This window comes from Peromyscus eremicus, chromosome 7 (assembly GCF_949786415.1).
Source record: "Peromyscus eremicus chromosome 7, PerEre_H2_v1, whole genome shotgun sequence".
Taxonomy (NCBI): Eukaryota; Metazoa; Chordata; class Mammalia; order Rodentia; family Cricetidae; genus Peromyscus; species Peromyscus eremicus.
This window is the reverse complement of record NC_081422.1, coordinates 89,243,010-89,264,950: the sequence shown is the minus strand read 5'-3', so window position 1 is coordinate 89,264,950 and position 21,941 is coordinate 89,243,010. Positions and strand designations below refer to the sequence as shown.

Below are 21,941 nucleotides of genomic sequence, written 5' to 3'. Positions count from 1 at the left end.
TGTGCACACATACAAAAGAAGTAGATATCAAGAGCAAATTAAACTGAGTCATCCCAAGTAGAATAGTTGAATTGAACAAGCATCAGCAGTGGATGAACAACTGGGAAGAAGATTGTTGGAAAGAAGATTTTTATATGGTACTCAATTATTGCCCCACTGATTGAAAGTAAATTAGAAGATTAAAAAAAAATGGACCTTTGTGACAGATGTTACTACTGTCATATGGGAATAAACTCAGCATCATGACAATGGACACCCTGAGGGAGCATGCAGGGCAAGGCCCCCAAATGCACAGACAAAGGAAGCAATACACATTACTAAGTACACAACATCACCAACGGGCATTCTTGCAAGGAAAAAAAAAAGTACTCAACCTGAATTTTAAGGCTTGACCTAATTTCTATTTTATAAGAAATACAATACAGGAAAGAATATATTAATTGACACTATGAGGAAACAAGTCCAGAATGTGGACACGCATATAAAACAACTGACCTGGTTTCTTCTATAAAAATCAATATCGTGAGAAAAAAAAAGAGTAAGGCCAAAATACACTATATTACCTTGATTCAATCCTGAATTTAAAAACATTTATGAAAGCAGGTTTTGCAATAACAAAGAACATTTGAACATGAACTGATAATAATGCCATTGTGATTTTTTTTAGGTATGTATTTTGGATACTTAATAGAATGTCTTTATCCTTTAAGATACATGCTTTAGCATTAGATAAGAAGAATGTGATGTCTGTTCCAATATTCAGACAGAACAGTGAAAGATAGAAGAGTAAACATAAAGCATATAGAGGATGGGGCTGTAGCTAAGTGGCAGAGTGCTTGCCTAAAACATGTGAAACCCTGGGCTCCATCCCAGCCCTACAGAAAGATTGTTTACATAGAGATAAAGTTAAGTGCATATGTACATACAGAGGAAGATGAGAAAGTTAAAGGGGAAAATTATTAATGATGGGAAGAAGTAGGTGTGTGTGTGTGTGTGTGTGTGTGTGTGTGTGTGTGTGTGTGTGTGACATACTACACGTCCTACAGACACTGGAAAGGCGATTAAAGATCTATGTGAAAAAATGACTTAATCAGCATGCTTAGGCTCGGTAAACCCGCTTCTTTACGGCTGTTGCTGTCTCTTGAACTCCAGTCTGGGTTTTTTGTTTGTTTGTTTGTTTTTGTCTGTTTGTTTGCCGGCTTGTTTTGTCAGTCACTGAGAGAGAGAGAGAGAGCTATGAAGTCCTCAGTTCTAAGTGTGGATTTCTCCATCTCTCTTTGGAGATCTGTCAGACTTGGTGTGTCTTGGAAAGCAATGTTGTTAGCTGTGTGCCCATTTTATATAGCTGTATTGTCTGGGTAAACCAATACTTTCAGCATCACATAATAGCCTTTTTTTTTTTAACCTGAGATATTTTCTTGCTCAGAAGATTATTATGCGCAAGGCCTCATTGGGTGTCTGCATGGTGAAACTTTTCTAATTCTCTTATGTTTGACCGACTTATATCATACCTACACCATTAGTCAAGTATGCCTCTTATGGGCAACACATAGTCGATTCTTAGTTTTTATTCATTGTGGCAATTTATTTCACTTAATTGATGCAATAATTAATGTGGATGTAGACATACAATCTTATCACTTGGCTTTGTGCTGTTTTTCCTTTGTCTTACTGTTTTCTGGGGGAGGGGGTGTGCTGTTGAATTTATTTCATATTCCATTGTAGTACTAGTTCAATTTTAAAATATACTCTGATTCTTTACATATTTTTGTAATCGATATACAAATTAGAATATAAACATGTAATTCTTTACAATCCATTTTGAATGAAATTTTGAACACTCCAAGTAGATCTTAGGAGACTTACTATTTTGCAGACCCTTATACCACCTTCTCTTTTGAAAATTCATGATAATAGTAAATCTTTTTTCTTCCAGCAGTACACATGGTTTTTAAGATCCCAAGAGAAGAAAAAGTCTACTTACTATACTATACTAATGCCTGCTGTTTCTACACCTTTCCTTATTTCTGCTCTCCTATCGTTTCTCTGCCCGCTGAAGGGATTCCTTTCATGTGTCTCTCCAGAATGGGTCTGCTGGTGGAATCACTCTCATTTCTGTGAGGAGGGGAAGATCTTAACAATCTTCAAGTTCACTGAGCCCTTCATCTGCCATCTTTTATTTTGCCATTAAGCCAATCAGTGGATAGTTCAATTTAGGCATCGCGTTTTAGGTTCCAAAAACCTCATTTATTTCCACTCCACATCTTTATTTTTTTCTTGATATTTTAAAATTTGTTTCTGTTGTGTTTGCTCTTACTTCTGTGTATGTGTATACGGATATGCATATGCTTATGTGTGTGCATGTATGTGTATATATGTGTGCATATGTGTGTATGTGTGTGTACATGTGTATGTGTGTGCATGTGTATATGTGTGTGTATATGTGTGTTTGATTTTACTTCTTGAGGCATGGTCATAATAGCCTTATTAAAGTATTAGTCTTTAAGTTCCAGTGCCATGTCATCTTGAGGTTGGCCTCTATCCTGTTTTTATTTTTGATGTATAATTTTTTCTAATTCTTCGTATACTGAGTGATTATGGGTATATCTTAGAAAACTTGAATGTTATGTGAAATGATTCAATCAGATTTTCCTTTGACATATTTATTGTTTTTCAGGCAGTCAGCAGGAACCAGGGCACCAGTTCCTACCTGCCTTGTGTGGCCTGTGGTTCCAGTATCAGTTCAGTTTTGAAGTTTGGGCAGCACTACTCAGCTCCGCCTCGCACGTGTGCCACCCAGTGTCCTTCCGACTCATGCTCTGCGGTGCGGTTTGTTTTTGGGTGCTGCGGTGTGTTATCTAGGCTTAGCTAAACACACACAGCTAGAGAGAAAGCCCGGAGTTAACGACAACTTCCCAGAGCCACAATTGTCTGCACATGCTAGAGTTTCCTCAAAGCCGTTCACTGGCTCCCGGAGAATCAAAGCTCTAGTTTTCCTGCACTGGTGCGCATTTCCCATGCCTTCTCCATAAAGTTGCACCTGTTCCCAAGGATACCTGGTGAGAGGAGCAGGCGAGGAAAGTCGCAGTGGGATTATAATCCGTTCTGGTCATGGCCACAGTTCCTTTTGGGGGCATTTTGGGTATTTTCTCATTTGTTAGTGCCACGGTCACCTGCGACCTCCTGCTTGTCTAAGATCAGGGAGGGAAAAAAATGAAGAAAAGAACCACAAATCCGGGCACTCTTCCAGGGCCTGCCTGCCTCCCTCCCCCCGCTTCCTCTTTGCCCACCTCCCTCCCCGCCTCCTCCTCCCCTCCCTTCCCTACTCTTTTGACCTACAGCTTCACTACTTTCCTTTCCCTTAAAACAGAAGCAAAGAACTTCTTTCATAGTTCTTTTCTTTTTCCTGCTGCGGAAATCCATTCACTGAACTGCCTTTGGGCCCAAGTCGAGAGACTCAAGTCTCAGAAGGGAGAGGGGAACCTCACGGCTGGCCCCAGAGCTGGTTTACTCCCCGGTCTGTTATCGTTCGCTTGGTCTTTTCTTCCTCCTTTTGTTATTAACTTTTAAAGTTAGGCTACAAAGTAATGTGTTCCATTATATTATTGCATACACCTGTGAAGTATTTTGTTTCTATTCACCCCTCTTCCCCAGCACCCTCCCTTGTCCTGCCTGGCCTCCTGTTCCAGGTCTCCCTCCCGTTTCCACCCGCTCTCATATCAAGTGTTTCACTACCACCTTGTTCTTCTTCCTCTCTCTTCCCTTTCATGATCCTTCTTCTTCGTTCATAACACACACACACACACACACACACACACACACACACACACCCCTAGAATTTACATATGAAACAAAATGTGGGATTTGTTCTAATTCTGGCTTATTTTGCTTGACATAAGGACCCAGTTCCATCCGTTTTCCTGCAAATGCTATGATTTCATTCTTTCTTACAACAGAATAAAATTTCACCATGTTGTGTATAACACGTTTTCTTTATCTGTTCATCGGCTAATGGGCTTCTAGGCTGGTTCCTACCGTATGCTTTTAGAGCTTCATATAATTGCTACTTGTATTGGGTCAAGTGCTTTGAGTTGCGTTTACTGGGAGACATGGGGGTAAGCATGAATGCTCTATTTTAGCCGGACTGGGAGCTTTTCCTCACCCTGGAATAACAAGTTCCACAAACGGCACTTAAGTCACTTTTGTCAGACTTCATATTTCATGTAAATATATGTCTGTTACTTTAAAGAAGGGAACCGTTTTGGACAGTGCTTTCTAACAGTCAAACACATTGCCTTCCACAGAGTGAAAAGCGGTTGTTTGGTAAACTTAACACAAACGCTTGGGTGACGCTCACTGAGGCTGATGTTCAGAGAAAATAAATAAGAACAGGGCCAGTGGAGGGTGGCCGGAGGCTGTGGCGGTAAAGAATGTATCTCTGGAACTGGAGAGATCTGGTATCTACAAGCACAGCACAGTAAAGCACTCAGTTGGTGCTGGGAACACAGGAGCAGCTAACTCATATCACCAGTTATAGACATGCCATTCCTTTAGGTCAGCAGCAGATTGCGATAGTTATCCAACATCTATAATTAATATGTCAAATTAGATTGATGCTAGCAATAAATACATAAATTTAGACATCATTATAGAAGAATCTATAGAAAGCAGAAAATAATTTCCAAAAGGGAGCAGTGGGTGAGAAACAGAAAGCATAATTCTATTTCAGTGCGTGAACCGGTTGCCCATGCTTCACGAGACAACATATTTCTCAGGTCTGTTGATTGAGATAACTTGATATAAAATGTGCGAGCTGGTTTAAAATCAATACAAGACATAAACATAAAATATAAATTGATGAAACGACACAAATCAGATATTTGAAAAACGCATAAGCAAGGATTACTATGTGAAGATGGAAGTAGAAGCAAGCGTATTCTAGAAAGCCTCCCTTTGAGCTGTTGGATGACGGTAACAGGTTTTGTGGGGTTTTAATGAAGTCTATCATTTCGAATGCATAAGTAGGAGTTGTCTCTAAAATTGATGAATCTAGTTACAGCACGAAATGAACTAAACTCTCCAGAGACTATTTCTTTCCATTTTCCATGAAAGCAAGCTTTCACAAATACATCTAATTAACAACACTGTATTCATGTTTATCACAATAAGCAGTCGGTATGTGGCTAAGAAAAGGCGCATAGGTATCCTTCGAGTTTACAGGAGTATTTGTTGGGCATTTGTTGCACGCTTAAATTCTTATACACTTAATGCCTAATGCTCCTAAATTCTAAAGCAGTATTATTATTGTTATCACCTTCACTTTATAGATAAGAAAACTGAGGAACCAAGAAGCTGAATTTGGACCTTATAGCCCACACTTCTAAGAGATAAAGGCAGGGAATGACTCAATTTCAAACTATGTGTGTGTGTGTCTCACACACACACACACACACACACACACACACACACACACACACATGCTATTTACTGCATTAATCTCTCCATGAAGAAAATTGTTAAGCATGCTTGGGAACTTTGGTGCCAGGGAGGAAACCAAACATATAAACTGTAAGAGAACTTATTATAAGCATCCCTCCATTGTATTAAATTGGTGTTTCCTCACCTCAGTAATACAAGAAATTTTGTGTGTAAGCACTTGTACTTAACCTGTTCTCTCTCTCTCTCTCTCTCTCTCTCTCTCTCTCTCTCTCTCTCTCTCTCTCTCTCTGTGTGTGTATGTGTGTGTGTAGGACAGAACTCTCGTTATCTCTGTATACATTCCAATGATAACTGTTATCATAGAACTTTATAGCCAGTGAGCAAAAGTGATAAGAAAGTATTTTTGCATGGCTTTGGGCCAAGACCCAAGAATCAATTTTAAATATACAACTAAAATACCAATACCCGGAGGAGTCAAACTATGTAAAAGTTATTTCCCTGTAATGGACACGGACTAGTGTACACAATTTTATTTCCTTGATTTGGGAAAGAGAGTGAGGGATGGCTTGGCTTGAATAGGGAAGGATAATAAATTCCTGTAATTCTTTTAATTCTAGGTTGTAGCTGAGGAAGACAGGTTTCCTCCTTTGGGAACTTTGGGTCAGGGATGGCTTTGTTGAACTTTAACTTTTGCAGGTCACAGAGAAAGGCTGCATGGAGAATCTGTTACAAAAGTGAGCCTGCTCAGTCCTCCCTGGAGACAAGGCCTTCCTGCGTCTGTTTTTTACAGGCCTGTCTTGTTATGAATGTATACCTCTTCTCCCCCAGAGGGTCTGTTAATCAAGGTAGACTGCAGGCATTCAGAATGAGCTCCCTTATGCAGGTGGGAGCAGAAGGCATTATCTGGGGGCATGGGCTTTCTGTTCAAGCCGCAACCCCACAATAATGCCACATCACCAGGTTTAACCCATGCTCAGAAATAGCTACCTCTATCATCACCTCTATTTTAGAGTTTAGAGACTGAGACAGAGAGGGTCTGTGCTTGGATTTTACAATCTAATATCCAACACAAAATAGTTAATTACTCAGTTGAAGATGGCTACGATTAGATGTCACCATCATTCTGCCCAGGGTGCTTTGCAGTGCTGTCTGGGAGGCAAGTTCTGTGCTACATGTGTAGGTGAGGCTATGATTCCAGCTGTGATTTAGCAGTAAGTTCATGAGAAGGCAGGTCCTTCATCTGTATCTGGGAAATGCCGTAAAGGTTCACCCTGCGGTCTGGACTCATTCTCATGTACCATTTGCTGAGAGTCTGTTAGCTCCATATGGTACCCAACCCTAAACCAAGAAAGGCATTACCATCCCAGCTAATTGTGTAGTGCAGCTTCCACAGAGCTGGTCCTCTTGGGCTTTGCTGTTCATTTGTAAGTACATGTGAACTCAGGGTTGGTGATCCTGTTTACTGACCTCTGTGTGTGTGTGTGTGTGTGTGTGTGTGTGTGTGTGTGTGTGTGTGTGTGAGTGTGTGTGTGTGTGTGTGTAGGAGGAGCCTGGGACCTTCCAGCTCTCTGGTTTTCTGTCCAGCACTAGAGGGTTCTTGCAAACTGTGTGTTGGGTTTCTTCACTGTGGTGTTCATGTACCTCACAGGAGGGAAAAGCTGGACTCTAACCAAGAAGAAATCCTACTTTCTTTTTGCATCTAAGCCTCCAAAATAACATGGGAGGAGTCCTTTTCCTTTAAAATTTAAAAAGAAGCAAACAGTTGATTTATTTTTAAATTGCCTCATTAAATATATTATACTATCATTTTAAAAAGAAATTAAGTTCCTTTAAGTCAAGAACTTTGCACCGTGGCTGGGTTCAGGCTTAAGAGCTTGCCTTGGAGGCGGAGATCTTTATTCGTGTGTCTAAGACATGACCATTGCTGTTTGAGTCATGTCTATCAAAGAGAAACTGATGCTATGGCTACTAATTGCTACTGACAAAGAACATTTTCCTTATTTCCTCCTGTGGTGGTTTGTAACTGAATGAAAATCTATAGGAGTTGAAAAAGAAAACCTAATTCAAGGACTTTCCAAATAATTCAAGAGAAGAAAATTCTCTAAGAAGGAAAGGGCTTGTATAATATGTAAACAAGTCATAATCTAGCAAGAATGTGGGGCTTATGTGGGATCACATTTGCATTCTGTCCCTCAGCTTTTACCACTGGTGTCCTTTTCTCCAAGCTGTAACTTGCATGCTGTTGTTCTATGGAGAGTCTGACGTGAATGCTGGTGAATGTGGCATTGCACTGCGAAGAAGCAGGCCCTGTTAACACAGTGCAGGGGATGGGCAGCTGTGAGTTTGAAAGCTGAGATAGATGTTGTGATGGTTTCTTTAACAACATTACAAGCCAGGATAGGATAGTGGAGTCTATGACAGGATCACTATAACACAGTTGAACCCAATCACACATCTGTGTTTTTGCGTATGTGTAGACGAATTGCTAAATAGTCTTATTAGTAAAAAAACCCAGAGCCAGATATTGAGGTGAATGCAGAAAGATCAGAAAGACATAACAAGCCACAGCCAGCCTCGCCTCACCAACTCCTCAGCTGATTCTGTTTCCACTGATCCTCGGACTGAAAGCTTCTGAGTCCTCACCTGAATGGATCTCAGCCGAACTGCTGCTAAAAGCCTAAAAGCTTAAAAGTCTCTAGTTCCTGGTCCTCATGCCTTATATACCTTTCTGCTTCCTGCCATCACTTCCTGGGATTAAAGGTGTGTGTCACCATGCCTAGCTGTTTCCAGTGTGGCCTTGAACTCACAGAGATCCGGATGCATCTTTGCCTCCCAAGTGATAGGATTAAAGGTATTCGTGTCACCATTTTCTGGCCTCTATGTCTATCTAGTGTCTGTTCTGTTCTCTGACCCCAGATAAGTTTATTAGGGTACACAATATATTGGGGGACACAATATCATCACACATATATACTCTTTTACCATCCTGGCCTTTAAATGTTCTTATTGCCTTGAATTCTATCTGCCTGAGCTAACTTTCTGAACATCTTCATGTCCATACCATCCAGTGCTCTTCTTCTGAAGAAGAGTCTCTAGGGTTTCTGACCTGATTTCAGGTTTTCAGCTGAGAACATCACCTTTTCCATGTGCCTGAATCCCTGTTGCTTCCTTTCCCTACAATGTTGTGGTCCTATCCATGCATCTCCTCATCCTGGTTAGTGGCCAGGTCTGGTGCTGACTCACCTGGGCCTTTCCTTTCCTTTCAGAATCTTCCCCAACTGGGGCAGCTCCATGAGGTGACCCCATGCTGTGATCTTGGCAGTGAGAATGACATCGACTTAGGTTGACATTCAAGCACCTCATCCTGGATACTATGTTTGACATCATCTGCTTTCTTTATCAACCTTGTCTTGTCACCTGGATAATTGCTGTAGCCAGTCCAAGGGTCCACTATCACACCTCTTTCTTCCCAGTGAACTGGGCATCAGAGACTATGTAAGTTATGACACCCGTGGGAAGTCAGCTGATGCCACTGAAAAGCTCTGCAGAAGAGCTGGCTACACAAAGCGTGCTACCAATTTGGGGACAACTTAAGAGTAAGGGAAGAAATCACAGAAAACAGATTATGCCTGATTACTTTAAGGAAACTCTGACATCTCTTCCTGTGTCCTCCATAGAATATCTTGACTGTGTATTTGATACTTCAGTGGAATTCACTTTCTCTTAGCTCCACCTTCTATGCCCTCATTTTTCCACGCAGGGATCCAACCTCCTGAATTTTATTTTCCAGAAATCTGAACACACCACTGTCTCACTAATGCTTTGCAGGGGACCCAACACTTGAGAGTTTAATGCAATGTGTGTACTCATCCGTAGGCGCCTTCAGGTAACCACCACTGTGAAAGAAATTGCAGGCCACATTTATGTGGCTAGAAAATAATTCAAGAAGCATTTCAAAATGCTCACTGTTCACCTTTAGTCAAGGCACTTTTGTGTGTTTAGTAATATTCACAGTAGTCCATGGGGTCTTTTTTCCTGAAATGCGGTTTAATTCACAGCTACTTGGCCTGGTTTACACATCAGCCTTCTTATACTAAATGTGTGAGGCTTGTTTCTGCTTTTTCTGTGGCAAATGGGGAAAATTCTTGCAAATGCGTAACAAAAGCATTTGTATTTATAGTTATATTTATTTACGTTTTCATGAATTATTTATTCATTTTTATTATAATCAATGTGCCATAAAATGGTGCCGAAATCACAGTCCCTGTTAATATGAGTCTTCTCAGAAACTCTTTGTTTGAGAAGGATCTTTTCCTATCAGACATGGTGGGTTTGTCCTAGAGAATAGTTAGGAACTGGGGAGGATCATTATGATGTATGGATGTGAGAAATAAAATGTTTACTTAATCCCTTACCTTCTGGGAATTGAAAATGAGGGCCAGGGTCACAGAAACATTTAAATAAAGATAAGAACACTTTATGACAGATTTAGCCATTTTCCAAACTGGCATCAGCTATCCACTTTTATCTAATTGTGTGCTACCCCTACAATCCAGACTTGTAGCAGCCAGTGGCAGGCACTGCTTACTAGAGGGTTTCTGACTGGGACCTTGGCTTTCTTTTCTGTGAGAAAGTAAATGGCTGTGAGAAAGTATACAGCTTTCTTTTCTGTGAGAAAGCGTACAGCATCCCCTTTGAAAAACATATGGCTTTCTCACCAAATATGTGTTAAACATTTTTTCCTATCTTAAGTGCTAGAGCCAGGAGGAGTTAAAAACAAAGGGAATCTGTGTTCTTGTTAGTTTCAGAGCCTTTTCTTTAACAATCTTACTAGACTGTGGGTATCCGGAGGACAAGAGTGTGTTTTACTTACTAAGTCTATAGTGTATTGCACTGAACTCTAATATCATTCATTGAATGGAAGAAGTCACTGGTGAATAAATCTATTTGTAGGACAGCTTGGAAACAGACATCATTCCAAGACTGTTGAAAAATATCAGCTCAGTGTATGGTAGGTCATATCGCTTCACCTGTTAGTGAAGGTCACCAGGACTCTGGAGACAGTTGAGGTACAGATCCGCCATTGCACTCCCAACCAAGTCAGCTTTACTATAAACGGAACAAGCCAGCCACACCTCTCAATGATTTGCTCATTTTAGTAGGGTCGCTTACCGGATCTGAAGCCACGTCAGCATGGGAGTGGTTCCTCCTCCAAACACCCAAACAGTGAAGAATACAAGGAGCAGTGTGGTGGTGAACATCATCTGTTTGGGCTGAGATTCTGTGTTGCGTATGGCCAGGGCGAAGGCGATGGCACCCCGCAAACCTTATAGAGAAACCGAGAGGAGGAAATTAATACCATTCTCTTTTCGCTACATTTATCTTTACAATTTGCTAATATAATTTCTTTATTTACTAAAATTTTTATTCAGAGATGATTGTAGGTTCATACGGAGAAATAGTGTACAGAAATACTTTCCCTTAGTCTCTGCCAGTGATAACATCTTGCAACGAAACAGCATGGTATCTTAGCCAGAATATTGATATCTATCTATACAGTTTAGACACAGAACAGATCTTCCAATCAACTTAGGAGTCTCACTTGCTGCTCTTTTATAATCTCACCCTCTGTCTACACCCCCCCCCTCTCTCTCTCTCACACACACACACACACACACACACAACACACACACACACACACACACACACACACACACACACACACACACACACACACAGAGCCCTGAACTCACAGTTACCAGCCAGTCTGTTCTCCATTTTTACAACTCTGTCACTTTTACTGTTGCTTTATGTCTATGATGGAATCACTTTGCCACTGTGTCCACCCAGTATAATTCTCCAGGTATTCAGGCTGTCGACTGGATCTATCCTTGAACCTTAATCCCTGGTATGGATGTTCCATGGGGGGTTTGTTTAGTCACCTGCTTGTTGAAGAACATCTACACTCTTCCTAGTTTCTAGAGATTAAATGAAGACTGCTCCAGTTGGCTTACTGGTTTGTGTGTGACATGTTGTCCTTTCTCTGAGGCAATGCTCCAGATTATGACCAGAGTGTTACAGAATCTGCATGCTTCATTTGTAAAGAAATTACCACTTTTGCATTCTGACTAGCAACATAAGAGTCATCTAAATTTTCATCATCTTTGACATATTTGGTAGTATCCCTTCTTTAGTTTAAACTGTTGTGTAGGTAGGGAATGGTAATTTATTATGGTTTGAATTTTCTTCTCCAAATGGCTAAAAGCATTGAATATTTTTAATTTGTTACTTTGTTATCTGTATACTTTGCTACATGAAATAGCTCTTGTATTTTTTTCTACTTTTTAATTGCATTTCTGGAATTTCTAATTGCTATGTGATGAGTTCTTTATACATGGTCCATAATGGGCCTTTGTTGAAGGCAATGTTTTGAAAATATTTCCTTCTATCCTGTAGCTTCTTTTTCTCATCTTTGAGTTTTTGTAGAACAATCTTTTTAGGTTTGATGAAATAAAACTTGTCAATTTTCAAATAAATTGTAGTTCTGAAGTAAATTCTAAGGACTCTTTTTATAAACCTAGTCCCCAAAGATTTTTCTTCCTTAAGTTTTATGTGTAAGTCCCCAATCATCTTGGAGCAGTTTTTACACCAAGGGAGAGAGAGGCTTGTGGTTATCTTTTGCACTGGCAACATCTACTTTTCCCATTGATTGCTTTTTCTTATTTTTTAATATCTGTCCAAAACTCAGCTGTTTATATTGTGTGAGTCTGTTTCTGAATTCTCCATTTATTCCATTTATTTGTGTCCATTCTTGTAGCACACTATCCTGATTGCGGTAAGTACACAGTGGGCCTGTTCATTAGGTACAGCAATTCTTTCTGCTTACTTTTTGTTTTCAAAACCATAGCTTTCTGGTTTTCTTGCTTTCCCATAAAACTGTAGATTTATATTGTGTTTATCTTCAAAAGAACACCATCATGGGAACACTTTCTTTTCTAAATTAAATGTGTCAGATAACAAGGAAAACCAGGACTACTGAAAATTAATAACTAATTAACCACCACTTAAAACATTCTAGACTGATTGCATACTTTCTCAAACTCGGTGATTGGAATTTATCATTAGAACCTCTTTTTCTTTGTTTTACTTTCTGTTCTACAGTAAAAATATGCTAATTGTATGTTGTTTATTTATGAAGCTGTATGAAGCACAGGAGGTATTACAAAATGAAAGGCCAGAACTTCAAAGTGGGATGGTATTAATAAAAATAGAAATGCAGATTTAGATGGGGAGTAAATAAAGTGCGAGTCGCAAAGGAGCCAAAGCAGGAGGCTCGGGGTGACCTGGGACCCGCTGAGCACTAAGCAGAAGTCCAAGAGCTACTCAGCTACTTTTATAAGAAGGTTTAAGTCAGATACATATCATTTCAATGGTCCAGTTTCTGTGTTTTCTGTAGTGCTAGGGGTCTTCTCTGTTACTTCTCCAGGGTAGAGGTAAACATATACCATTTTTTACCCTAGATAGGGTATCAGCAACAGACCAGAGAAATAATCCCATCCAAGACCAGCTTGGTGAACCAATGAGTTTTACTGGGATTGCTTCCAGAAACCTGGGTGACCCCTCAACAGCTCCATTACTGAAAAGGGGGTGTATGGAGTTGCCCACTTAGCCAACATTCTACTGCCTGTGTTCTCTAGCACTCCAGAGATGCGCAGCTGAGGCAGGAGCACTTGCGACTGCATGTATGTAGGAGAAAATAGCTGGCATCTTAGGTGAGGGTCTAGTGACCCTCCCTGTGTTTCTCTTTCTGTGAGGTACTGCTAATGGGCCTGATCTTGTGAGGGTGTCATAGAAGTCATCACAAGTGCTTTGGTATCAAGACTGAAATGGCCATGGTTGTGCCAAAGAGCAGACAGCATTTTATAACAGCTTGGGGATTTCAAATTGTTATTTTACATTTCAAATGATTGAAAAACAAACAAACGAACAAAAAACCTCAGATACTGGGCAGGATGAGGGACATTATAGTCATCTCACTCCCAGAACTTAGATTATAACGCTTCTTTGTTCTGCTCATGTTGAGAACATACATGAGGCAAGCGGTGTGACAGGAGAGACAGAGGACTAAGCCAGAGAGATTGAACACATTCTGCCTGAAACAAAAAAGCCTCAGAAATAAAGAGAGGAACGTGCACTCTGATTATAAAATACCTCCAAGGGACAATGTAAGGGAGGAAGGAAATTATTCTGAATCTCCATGTAGACAAGGAAATGGCCTGAGGAGAGGGACGCCAACATTTGAAGCAGACATTAATAAAAACGTTCCTTTACATCAGGAGTTCTGAACGCTAGGGTGGCTGTGCTCAGCCCAGCACCCCCACTATAGGTGTTCATGAGCTCAGACTCAGCTGTGGAGAAGGCTGGGAGGGCAGCAAGAAGCCCCAGTGCTGGGACCATTTGAATAATGCTCTCTCCAGGATGCACAGACATTAGTGTCATCAGCGAATGGGAGTGCAAGGCAACAGACTCCTATTATCAGAGGACAGGATTTATAGGTCAAGGTTGTTTAATCATGGTGCAAGCCTGGAGAGAGAAAGCGATCCTTTCATTTTCCTCTTCCCGCTCCAGCTCATATTGCCGGAGTTGTCTACTGAGCAGCACTGCCCAGAAGTTGTAATTCTTTTTATAAGAAATAGTAGAAAATAGACTACAAATGAAAACATTCTGGATCTTGCCCACTGTAAACTCATCCATATCAGATACCAAGGAGAAAGTAGTAAGCATCATTAACCTTCTTAACCATGTTTAATAATTATGGTTATTTTGCCAAACTGGCATAACTATGTTCTTAAGCAAGTTATATGTAAGCAGTCCTTAGTTTAAACACGTACTCAAAATAGTGGCAAGGTTGATGTGTAACTCAGGAGGCTATGGCAAGAGGACATCAACTTTGAGGCCAGTATGGATTGCAACAATAAGACTATCTCAAAAAAAAAAAAAAACCCAAAAAAACCCAAACAAAAGTAAAAAACAAAAAACAACAAAAAACCCCAACAAAAACAAAATAAAATGAAACAAAGTCCCCTCCAGATCCCCAACACTCTCAAATACACATATATGGAAACATATCTATTAGTTTGACTTCCTATCAATTAATCTATATGAAACTTTAATACATGAAATTATATTAAAATCCATATTCACACACAAAGCAATGTGGAGATTTCTGGGGGGAGAAATCAGAAAAGTCTAGCAATGACCTTGTGGCAGGTTGGGAAATGTTTATTAAGTCTAAACTCTAAGGCCCCATGAAAGGATGGCTCTGAATGAATGGGCAATGAGTGAACTTCTGAGCTGAGGGATATTTGGAGGAGAGATCATCTGTACCTTGCCCTGGTCATCCTTAGTCCACATGGCACCTGCCACAGGTGACATCGGCTAGCGACAGTGAGAGCGAGTTAGTGGGGGTGCTGAGCCTGCTGAGTGGGCAAAGTGAAGCTGACTCAGAACTTTAGAGAGGCTGAAGTGCTCTCCTGTCCTGCTTGTCCCTCGTGACTCTAGACATCCCTCCTCACACATCTAGAGCCTTGACAAATGTCTAATCGATGGCCGTTCGCTGCTTTGATTAATGCATATATATTGATTACCCCCTATATGGAGTTCTGTGCATGCTGACCCTATCTTCTTAACACCATGGATTTAGGCCATGGAGGATTTTAGAACTGAAAAAACAAAAACCATTTGGGCTACTGGAAAAATACTGAGATGTAAAACAAAAAAAACAAAAAACAAAAAACAAAACTGATATTGATCTCAGGATTTTTGTTGTAGCAAAACACGACTTTCAAAGAGCATATACAGCTTTGCTTGGAAACACAGGAAATTCAGAACACGTCAAAACGTGGATTGGATTTGATTTTCTGAGTACTTAGGCCCCTTGGTTCACCTTTCTTTTTCTTCTTGTTTCGGTCAGCTGGTCAAAGTAATTCTGTACTTCTGGGAATTGGTAGACTATATAATATTGCTTTAAAAAAGATTGACTTTGTGAGGAGTTTGACACATTTTATATGCCCAATTGGAAAGTTATCATCATCTTGGGGAATAAAGGAAATACCTACAATTAAATGTGGTTTCACTTGAAATTGGCCTCTAAGGGCTTCTTATGTTAATTATATTGATGTTCTGCTCATAACAATAGAGCACTATTGAGCCAAAGAAAGATTTCCAGCAAGGACCCCTGCTGCAGAAAATGTGCAGTTTCCTGTTTATCTTTAAAGAGCAAAAGGGAAGCATTTAATCAATTACACATTTGCAAAGGTGCTGCAGATGGGTACAGGTCAGATATATATAGCCACACTTAGACCACGGGAATAGAAATATCTCTTCAGACATTCTTATTTAAGTTGCAAAGCGGTAATGCAAAACTGTAAATATTTCCTGAGCACCCATTATGTGCCTAGCTTTAGCCAAAACACAGAGTGGGAATGCAGTAAGAAAGGTTCAATTTCTCTGAGGCGCTTAGTCCTACAAACATGACTATGTTACAATGTGGAGAGGGAGGAAGGAGGGAAAAGAACACTAAGAATGTCAGTAAAACCCACAGGGAAATCTATCATTTTATACGTTGACTTACACACACACACACACACACACACACACACTGGTAGGGGGAGAGAGACAGATATACATGCATATGGTTTTTAAAAATATGTTATTTATTTATTTTTACTTTATGCATATGGAAATTTTGCCCATGCCCATACACATGCCTGGTGCCTGTGAAGGCCAGAAGAGGGCATCAGATATCCTGAAACTAGATTTACAGATGGTTGTGGGCTTCCATGTGAGTGATGGGAATTGAACCTAGGTCCTCTGGAAGAACAGCTAATGTTAATAACCATTGAAACATCTTTCCAGCCCCTACATACATATGGTTTTAATAGAGTTACCCCACACAGTGGGATAATGTTCCCCCAAGGAACCATGAGCTACCTAACAAAAAACTCAATGCCAGGCAAGGAATAACCTACTTACAATTTGTTGCTCAGAGGGGTCCAAGAGACTCCCCCAAACAATGTAGACTACCAAAATTGTTCTCAATTACTTCCCAGAACATGGAAGTAACACCCCAGTGCTGAAGACACCACATACTTCAGTCACAGGACTTGGAAAAACCATCCTGGGATTGACCTGGAGGATTCGTCCCTGAGGCCTAGCTTTCATAATGTTGAAAGGTGCCATGCAAGGCACCAAGGGAGAAAAGGTATCAACAGTCCTACCCAGCTATACAGCTTGAGAATCACAACAATGGGACCAGCAAGATATCCTCAGTGGTGCAAGAGTGACACTTTCATCTTGAGGACAACAACAGCTATCTAAATTAACCTGAAGTCCAGGGACTTAGAGGGAATTTATGCCTGATACCATAAACCTAGTCAAGAACCTATGACTGGAGGAGTCATAGGCCTTAGAGGAGAACCTACTAGTACTGATTACTATAGCAATCTGGTACTAAAGTACTAGAGTACTAAAGCTTTCTAAATGCTTCTAAATATTCATCCTTATACCCATAGATATGTGTAGCTTTCACATTTCTTTGAGGAAGCTTCTTTTTACACCAGATAGAGACTACTAGAGAGCTTTGCAACTGGTTAAAATGTAGAGTGACCATGGGATGCCCAGACCCAAATAGCACATCAGCAATTCCACCCCTACACCCAAGTCTCAGGGAATATCTCAGAGGAAGGAACAGAAAGATTGTAAGAGCCTGGGGACCCAGATGACTGCTGTGAGTTCGTGTCTTCGGGATACGAGAGGGGTGCTGCTTCCATGAACCCTGAATGATATGGCTGACTACAAAGATCTCACCAAGTTGACATGCCAACATGAGCGGAGGGAAATTTCACAAGGGCCCATCCCTAGATAGTGAGCTATAGGCAGTCAGTGGCTGATGAGGGAATAAGAAAAGACTTTTTTTTTTTTTTTTTTTTTTTTTTCACGGATGAGATCCCAATCCTAACATGTCAGCACTAAACACATGCAAATAAGGGCAACACTAATTGGACTCAGTAGGTTGTGTGTGTGTTATTATAGAAGAAGAGGTCATGAATTCTAGAGGGGGTGGATGGGATGATATGGGTGGAAGGCGGAGGGAGAGATGGGTAGAAACGATGCAAATATAGTGTACTCATGTGTGAAATCCTCAAATAAATATTTTAAAAAGGTCAACCGGGATGTATTAAAGGGGGCGTTTTGAAACTATAGACTGATGAAGGGAAATGATGAGGGTCACGATGGCCCACTCATGACCACGGTCAACAGATGTGTGGCATGTATGGGTCTAAAGTCAATGGAGTGTAATCCTGGATTATCTGTTTTCATCTGAGTTCTTTCTCCTGTATCCCCTAGAGAAACACCACTGTGTTCTAACTATTCTTCACAGTTCAGCTAAGACACACCTTTGTCCAGTAAGCCTCCTCTGAGGCCTGAGGCTGGGATAGGCTGCCTTATTTTTCTAGAACAGTCCAGTTCCCCTCAGAGCTTCCATACAATGCTTTATAACTGTCAGGCTTTGTTTATCAGCAACATTGGAGCAAGACCAGGGACATAATAAATGCTCAGTGAATATTTATTGACTAAATCAATGGCTAGATAAATCTTCTGATCTTTCATAAATCTAGATTACATAGAGAAAATTATGTCTACTTTATAGTTTGATGTAATAGTTGGATAATTTTCTGAAAGCCCAGTGCCTGACTTTTTATTACTTAACCTCAGAAGTCCTTATGTTGAGTTTCAAGGGTTCTGGAATCTGTTCTTAGGATTATCTCTGATGTCTTGCATGAGCCTAAGCAGGTTGCTTCATCTCTGTTTTCTCATTTTCTTTTTTAAGTTATTTATTGATTTGTTTATTTTATGTGTATGGGTATTTTGCCTGTAAATACACACATACACACACACACACACACACACACACACACACACACATATATATATATATGCACCACATGATGTATGTCTGCACCATGTGTGTGCCTAGTGCCCACAGAGGCCAGAGGAGGGCATCAGATCCCCTGGAAGTGGAGTTACAGACAGCTGTGAGCTGCCATGTGGGTGCTGGGAATCAAACTCAGGTCCTCTGGAAGAGCAGATAGTGCTTTTAACAACTGAACCATTTCTCTAGGCCCTGGTAACTCATTTCTAAGTACACATTTTAAGGCTTGACTTGAGGTCTTCAACTAGAGTGCACATCAAAATCTTGTGGGACTTAAAATCTTCCTGTCAGGGACTTAACAGAGATTTTGATTCTGTAACAATGAATCAGGCCATAGCTCAGGCCACTGGTCATGGTGGCCCAAGGCCATCACCTCAACTCTATACTAGCTGAAAGTCTACTTTGTGCCTCATGAACCCCCTGTTCTCCTCCATGTCTCTCAGAAAAGTTCCCCCAAATCCTAGTTTATAAGGTTCTAATTCAGCTTAGCACATAGCTTACCATAGTTCACAGAAACCTCTCAGTCAAAACCCCACTCTGTCTTCCTCTGTCTGCTCTCACTGAGAAACCGTAAACAAGGCAGTGTTCAGTTGTCTTTATGCCACGAGCCCCCTCAGCCTGTTGCTTCACTTCCAGAATTCTGCATTTCCTTTGGGCTTCTCTAGTCTTTGCCCATCTGAACTATGTTTCTGCCCACCCCTCACTCTCATGGGTTCCTGGAATCCTCTAGTCACATTGTTCTCTCTTTGAAATCCTATACAACACACTGATCAGACCACTTGTATTACTAAATCATAATCGGAATTGAATCAATATTTAATGTGGTATGTTCTTTTTCTCCCAACTTCTAATCTCTCAAAAGGTTAGAATTACATCTTTTTAAAGTAGTTCCCAGATTTCTCACAGCATCATGGATGTGAAATTCAGCAATGCTCTTGAAGTGAATAATTGCACTGACTTCCAACCTTCTAGATAGGATATGGCAATATCTATGTGTGATTACTTAATTCTTCAGTTCCTTCAGCATACAGAGTTGAGCAGCAAATGAGAGCTAGCTCTTGACTTAAAGGTGCATCCGGGTTAGTTACATAAGGTGCTGGGAAGAAAACCAGAGCAGGTAAGAGGACAGCCTGTGTGTACACGAGGGGTTCAGTGTTAGGATGCTGAGGGAAGCCTCGCAGGCTAGTGACTTTTTTTGTTTGTTTTTTTGTTTTTTGAGACAGGGTTTCTCTGTGTAGTTTTGGTGCCTGTCCCGAATCTCGCTCTGTAGACCAGGCTGGCCTCGAACTCACAGAGATCTGCCTGGCTCTGCCTCCTGAATGCTGGGATTAAAGGCATGCGCCACCACCGCCTGGCAGTTAGTGACAATTAAGCAGAGACTCCAATAGAAGTACAGGCCTGGTCGGCACCTGCTCACCTTCAGGAAGCTGGAGCAAAGCTCCAAGGAAGTGACGTGGAAAGCAGTGTGGCTGGAGTGCGATGAAGAGGTTCAGACTGGGGGACTGTGGCAGGAGGAGACGCCATAGAGGTCACAGAGCCAGGTAGCAATGGGCTTTGGAAGGGCAAGGTGATTGGTTGGTATTCTAAGATGAGAAATTTCAAGAAGGTCTTAGGCAACACAATGACTTCATCTGTTCAGCGGTTAGAAGAGGAACCATGGTTGCTGTGTGGGAGCCTGATTTCGAGGCTGAGACCAGGAGCCAGTGGGTTCCATACCTTAATCCAGGCATCAGGTAAGCATGCTCATTGGGGTGGGAGTATGGCAGGTCTTGGCATGCCAATCCTTACAGTCTTTGTTGGTGGGTCAGATGAGGGCATATGGGGTGGGCAGCCAGGAATACACTGTGGCCTGAGCACTCAGAGGACTTAGGGTGAACTATGTAAGGACTGTGTTTGAGGATGGGGTGTGTGTGGGTGACCAAGGCTTGGATTATAGCCACATTCATGTGAGAGGTTGATTAGTTTCCCCAGTGGAGAGGTTGAGCCGGCAGATGCTTCGAAGAAAGAATCCATAGTTCAAGGGCAGTTAGAAGCCTCTTACTAGAGAGTGGGTGGAAGGGGGGGTCCTTGGGATTTGAAGAGTTCAGGAAGGTGAAGCTTACTGTAAACCATGTTTGTTTTTGCTTCTTGGCCTTTGCACTCACTGTCCCCTCAGCTGCCTGCCCACCCCCCCATGCTACCCCTCCCTACTTGACTGCCTCTTCCAGGCAGTCCCTGGGTTACTCATCTCAGTCCTCCTCACCTCAGGTGAGGCCTGCCGGACCACCTGATGACAGTATCTCCACCTTCACCCAGGACTTTGTGTGTGTGTGTGTGTGTGTGTGTGTGTGTGTGTGTGTATTCACTGTATTCCTTGTCATCTGGAATTTATTTATCTATTTATGTATACGCTTTCCTTGACTAGAAAGTGAGCTTGGGAAGAGCAGCCCCAGTCCGTGGCATTTGCTGTGACATCCCCCTGGTGCTGGAATGGCTCCTCTCACAGGGTAAGCACTCCTCAAGCTTACCTTGTGATGAGTGCTGGAATGAATGGAGGAGGGAAAGGTCATTTTTTGCATTTGAAAGTGTTACTGGAATCCAAAAGGAAATGAGCAGTAGAAGGACTGGGGCACAGAAATGTTCCTGAGAAACCTATCTGTCCTTTGAAAGAATTGTCCTTTATAGGAGTCTTTCAGCGTCCTATCTTTCCATTTGGAATAGAAGCCTGTCTAAGCCTCCCCACCCCCTCACTTAAGCTGCTGTGAGGGGGTTGATTTCAAAGATCTAACACATTCTTATTATTAGGCTGGTAAATCAAAGCCTGGGACGGGCCTACAATTGAATTATGTATAGCTTTTACACTTGCTAAAGTCTTATGACCTTGCACAGGGTAACTACTTTCAGCAAAAATGTCAGTCTGGTTTCAAAACAAGCTTTCCCCGAATCGTGCAACCTTGCTGCATGCCTCCATTTTCAATTCAACATCATTTTATCGCAGGGAAGGGAAGCCAACAGATTGTTTGCTGAGGAAAAATCGTCCACATTCAGAAATAAATTGAGTGCTTCTAGAAAGCAAGCTTGTGTTAGACAAGCAGAACTTTCTTCCCTTCATCTCCCCATGAACTCGCGTTACTGAAACTCCAGGCTGTGGAGAAAGAAAGTAAGGCAACAGCAATATATTTTTATCTGGAATGAAGTTTGTTTTTGGAAGCCCTGGGCAGCAGGAAGGGTAATTGGGGATGGGATTAGCTCTGCCACAGCTCTGAAGTCAACACACAGAGCCGCCTCTGGCTTTAGAAGTTTATTTTTATGTAGTAAAGATGGATGTGGTAGTATACTGCGGGCTGATCCTCACCGCTAGCTCCATCTCCAACAGTGGGTTTCCAAAGAGTCAACATTCTCTGAGCCACACTCAGCTCTTGGCCAGGCTGTGCTCAAGGGAACCCAAAACTTTCCCTTTAGAGCAGAAGTTGTCAACTGGGGCAATTTTTCCCTAGTGTATGTTTGGCAAGGTCTAGAAACATTTATG

At 41.4% G+C, this 21,941-nt stretch overlaps 1 protein-coding gene across 1 annotated transcript in view; it reads right to left on the bottom strand.

The window, feature by feature from the left end:
• The window catches only part of Slc9a9 (solute carrier family 9 member A9), a 549,322-nt gene that overhangs the window by 173,795 nt on the left and 353,586 nt on the right, over positions 1 to 21,941 (bottom strand). The window contains exon 12 of the mRNA XM_059268372.1: positions 10,612 to 10,765. Within this exon, the coding sequence (XP_059124355.1) occupies positions 10,612 to 10,765 (154 nt within the window). The remainder of the gene's footprint in view (positions 1 to 10,611; positions 10,766 to 21,941) is intronic.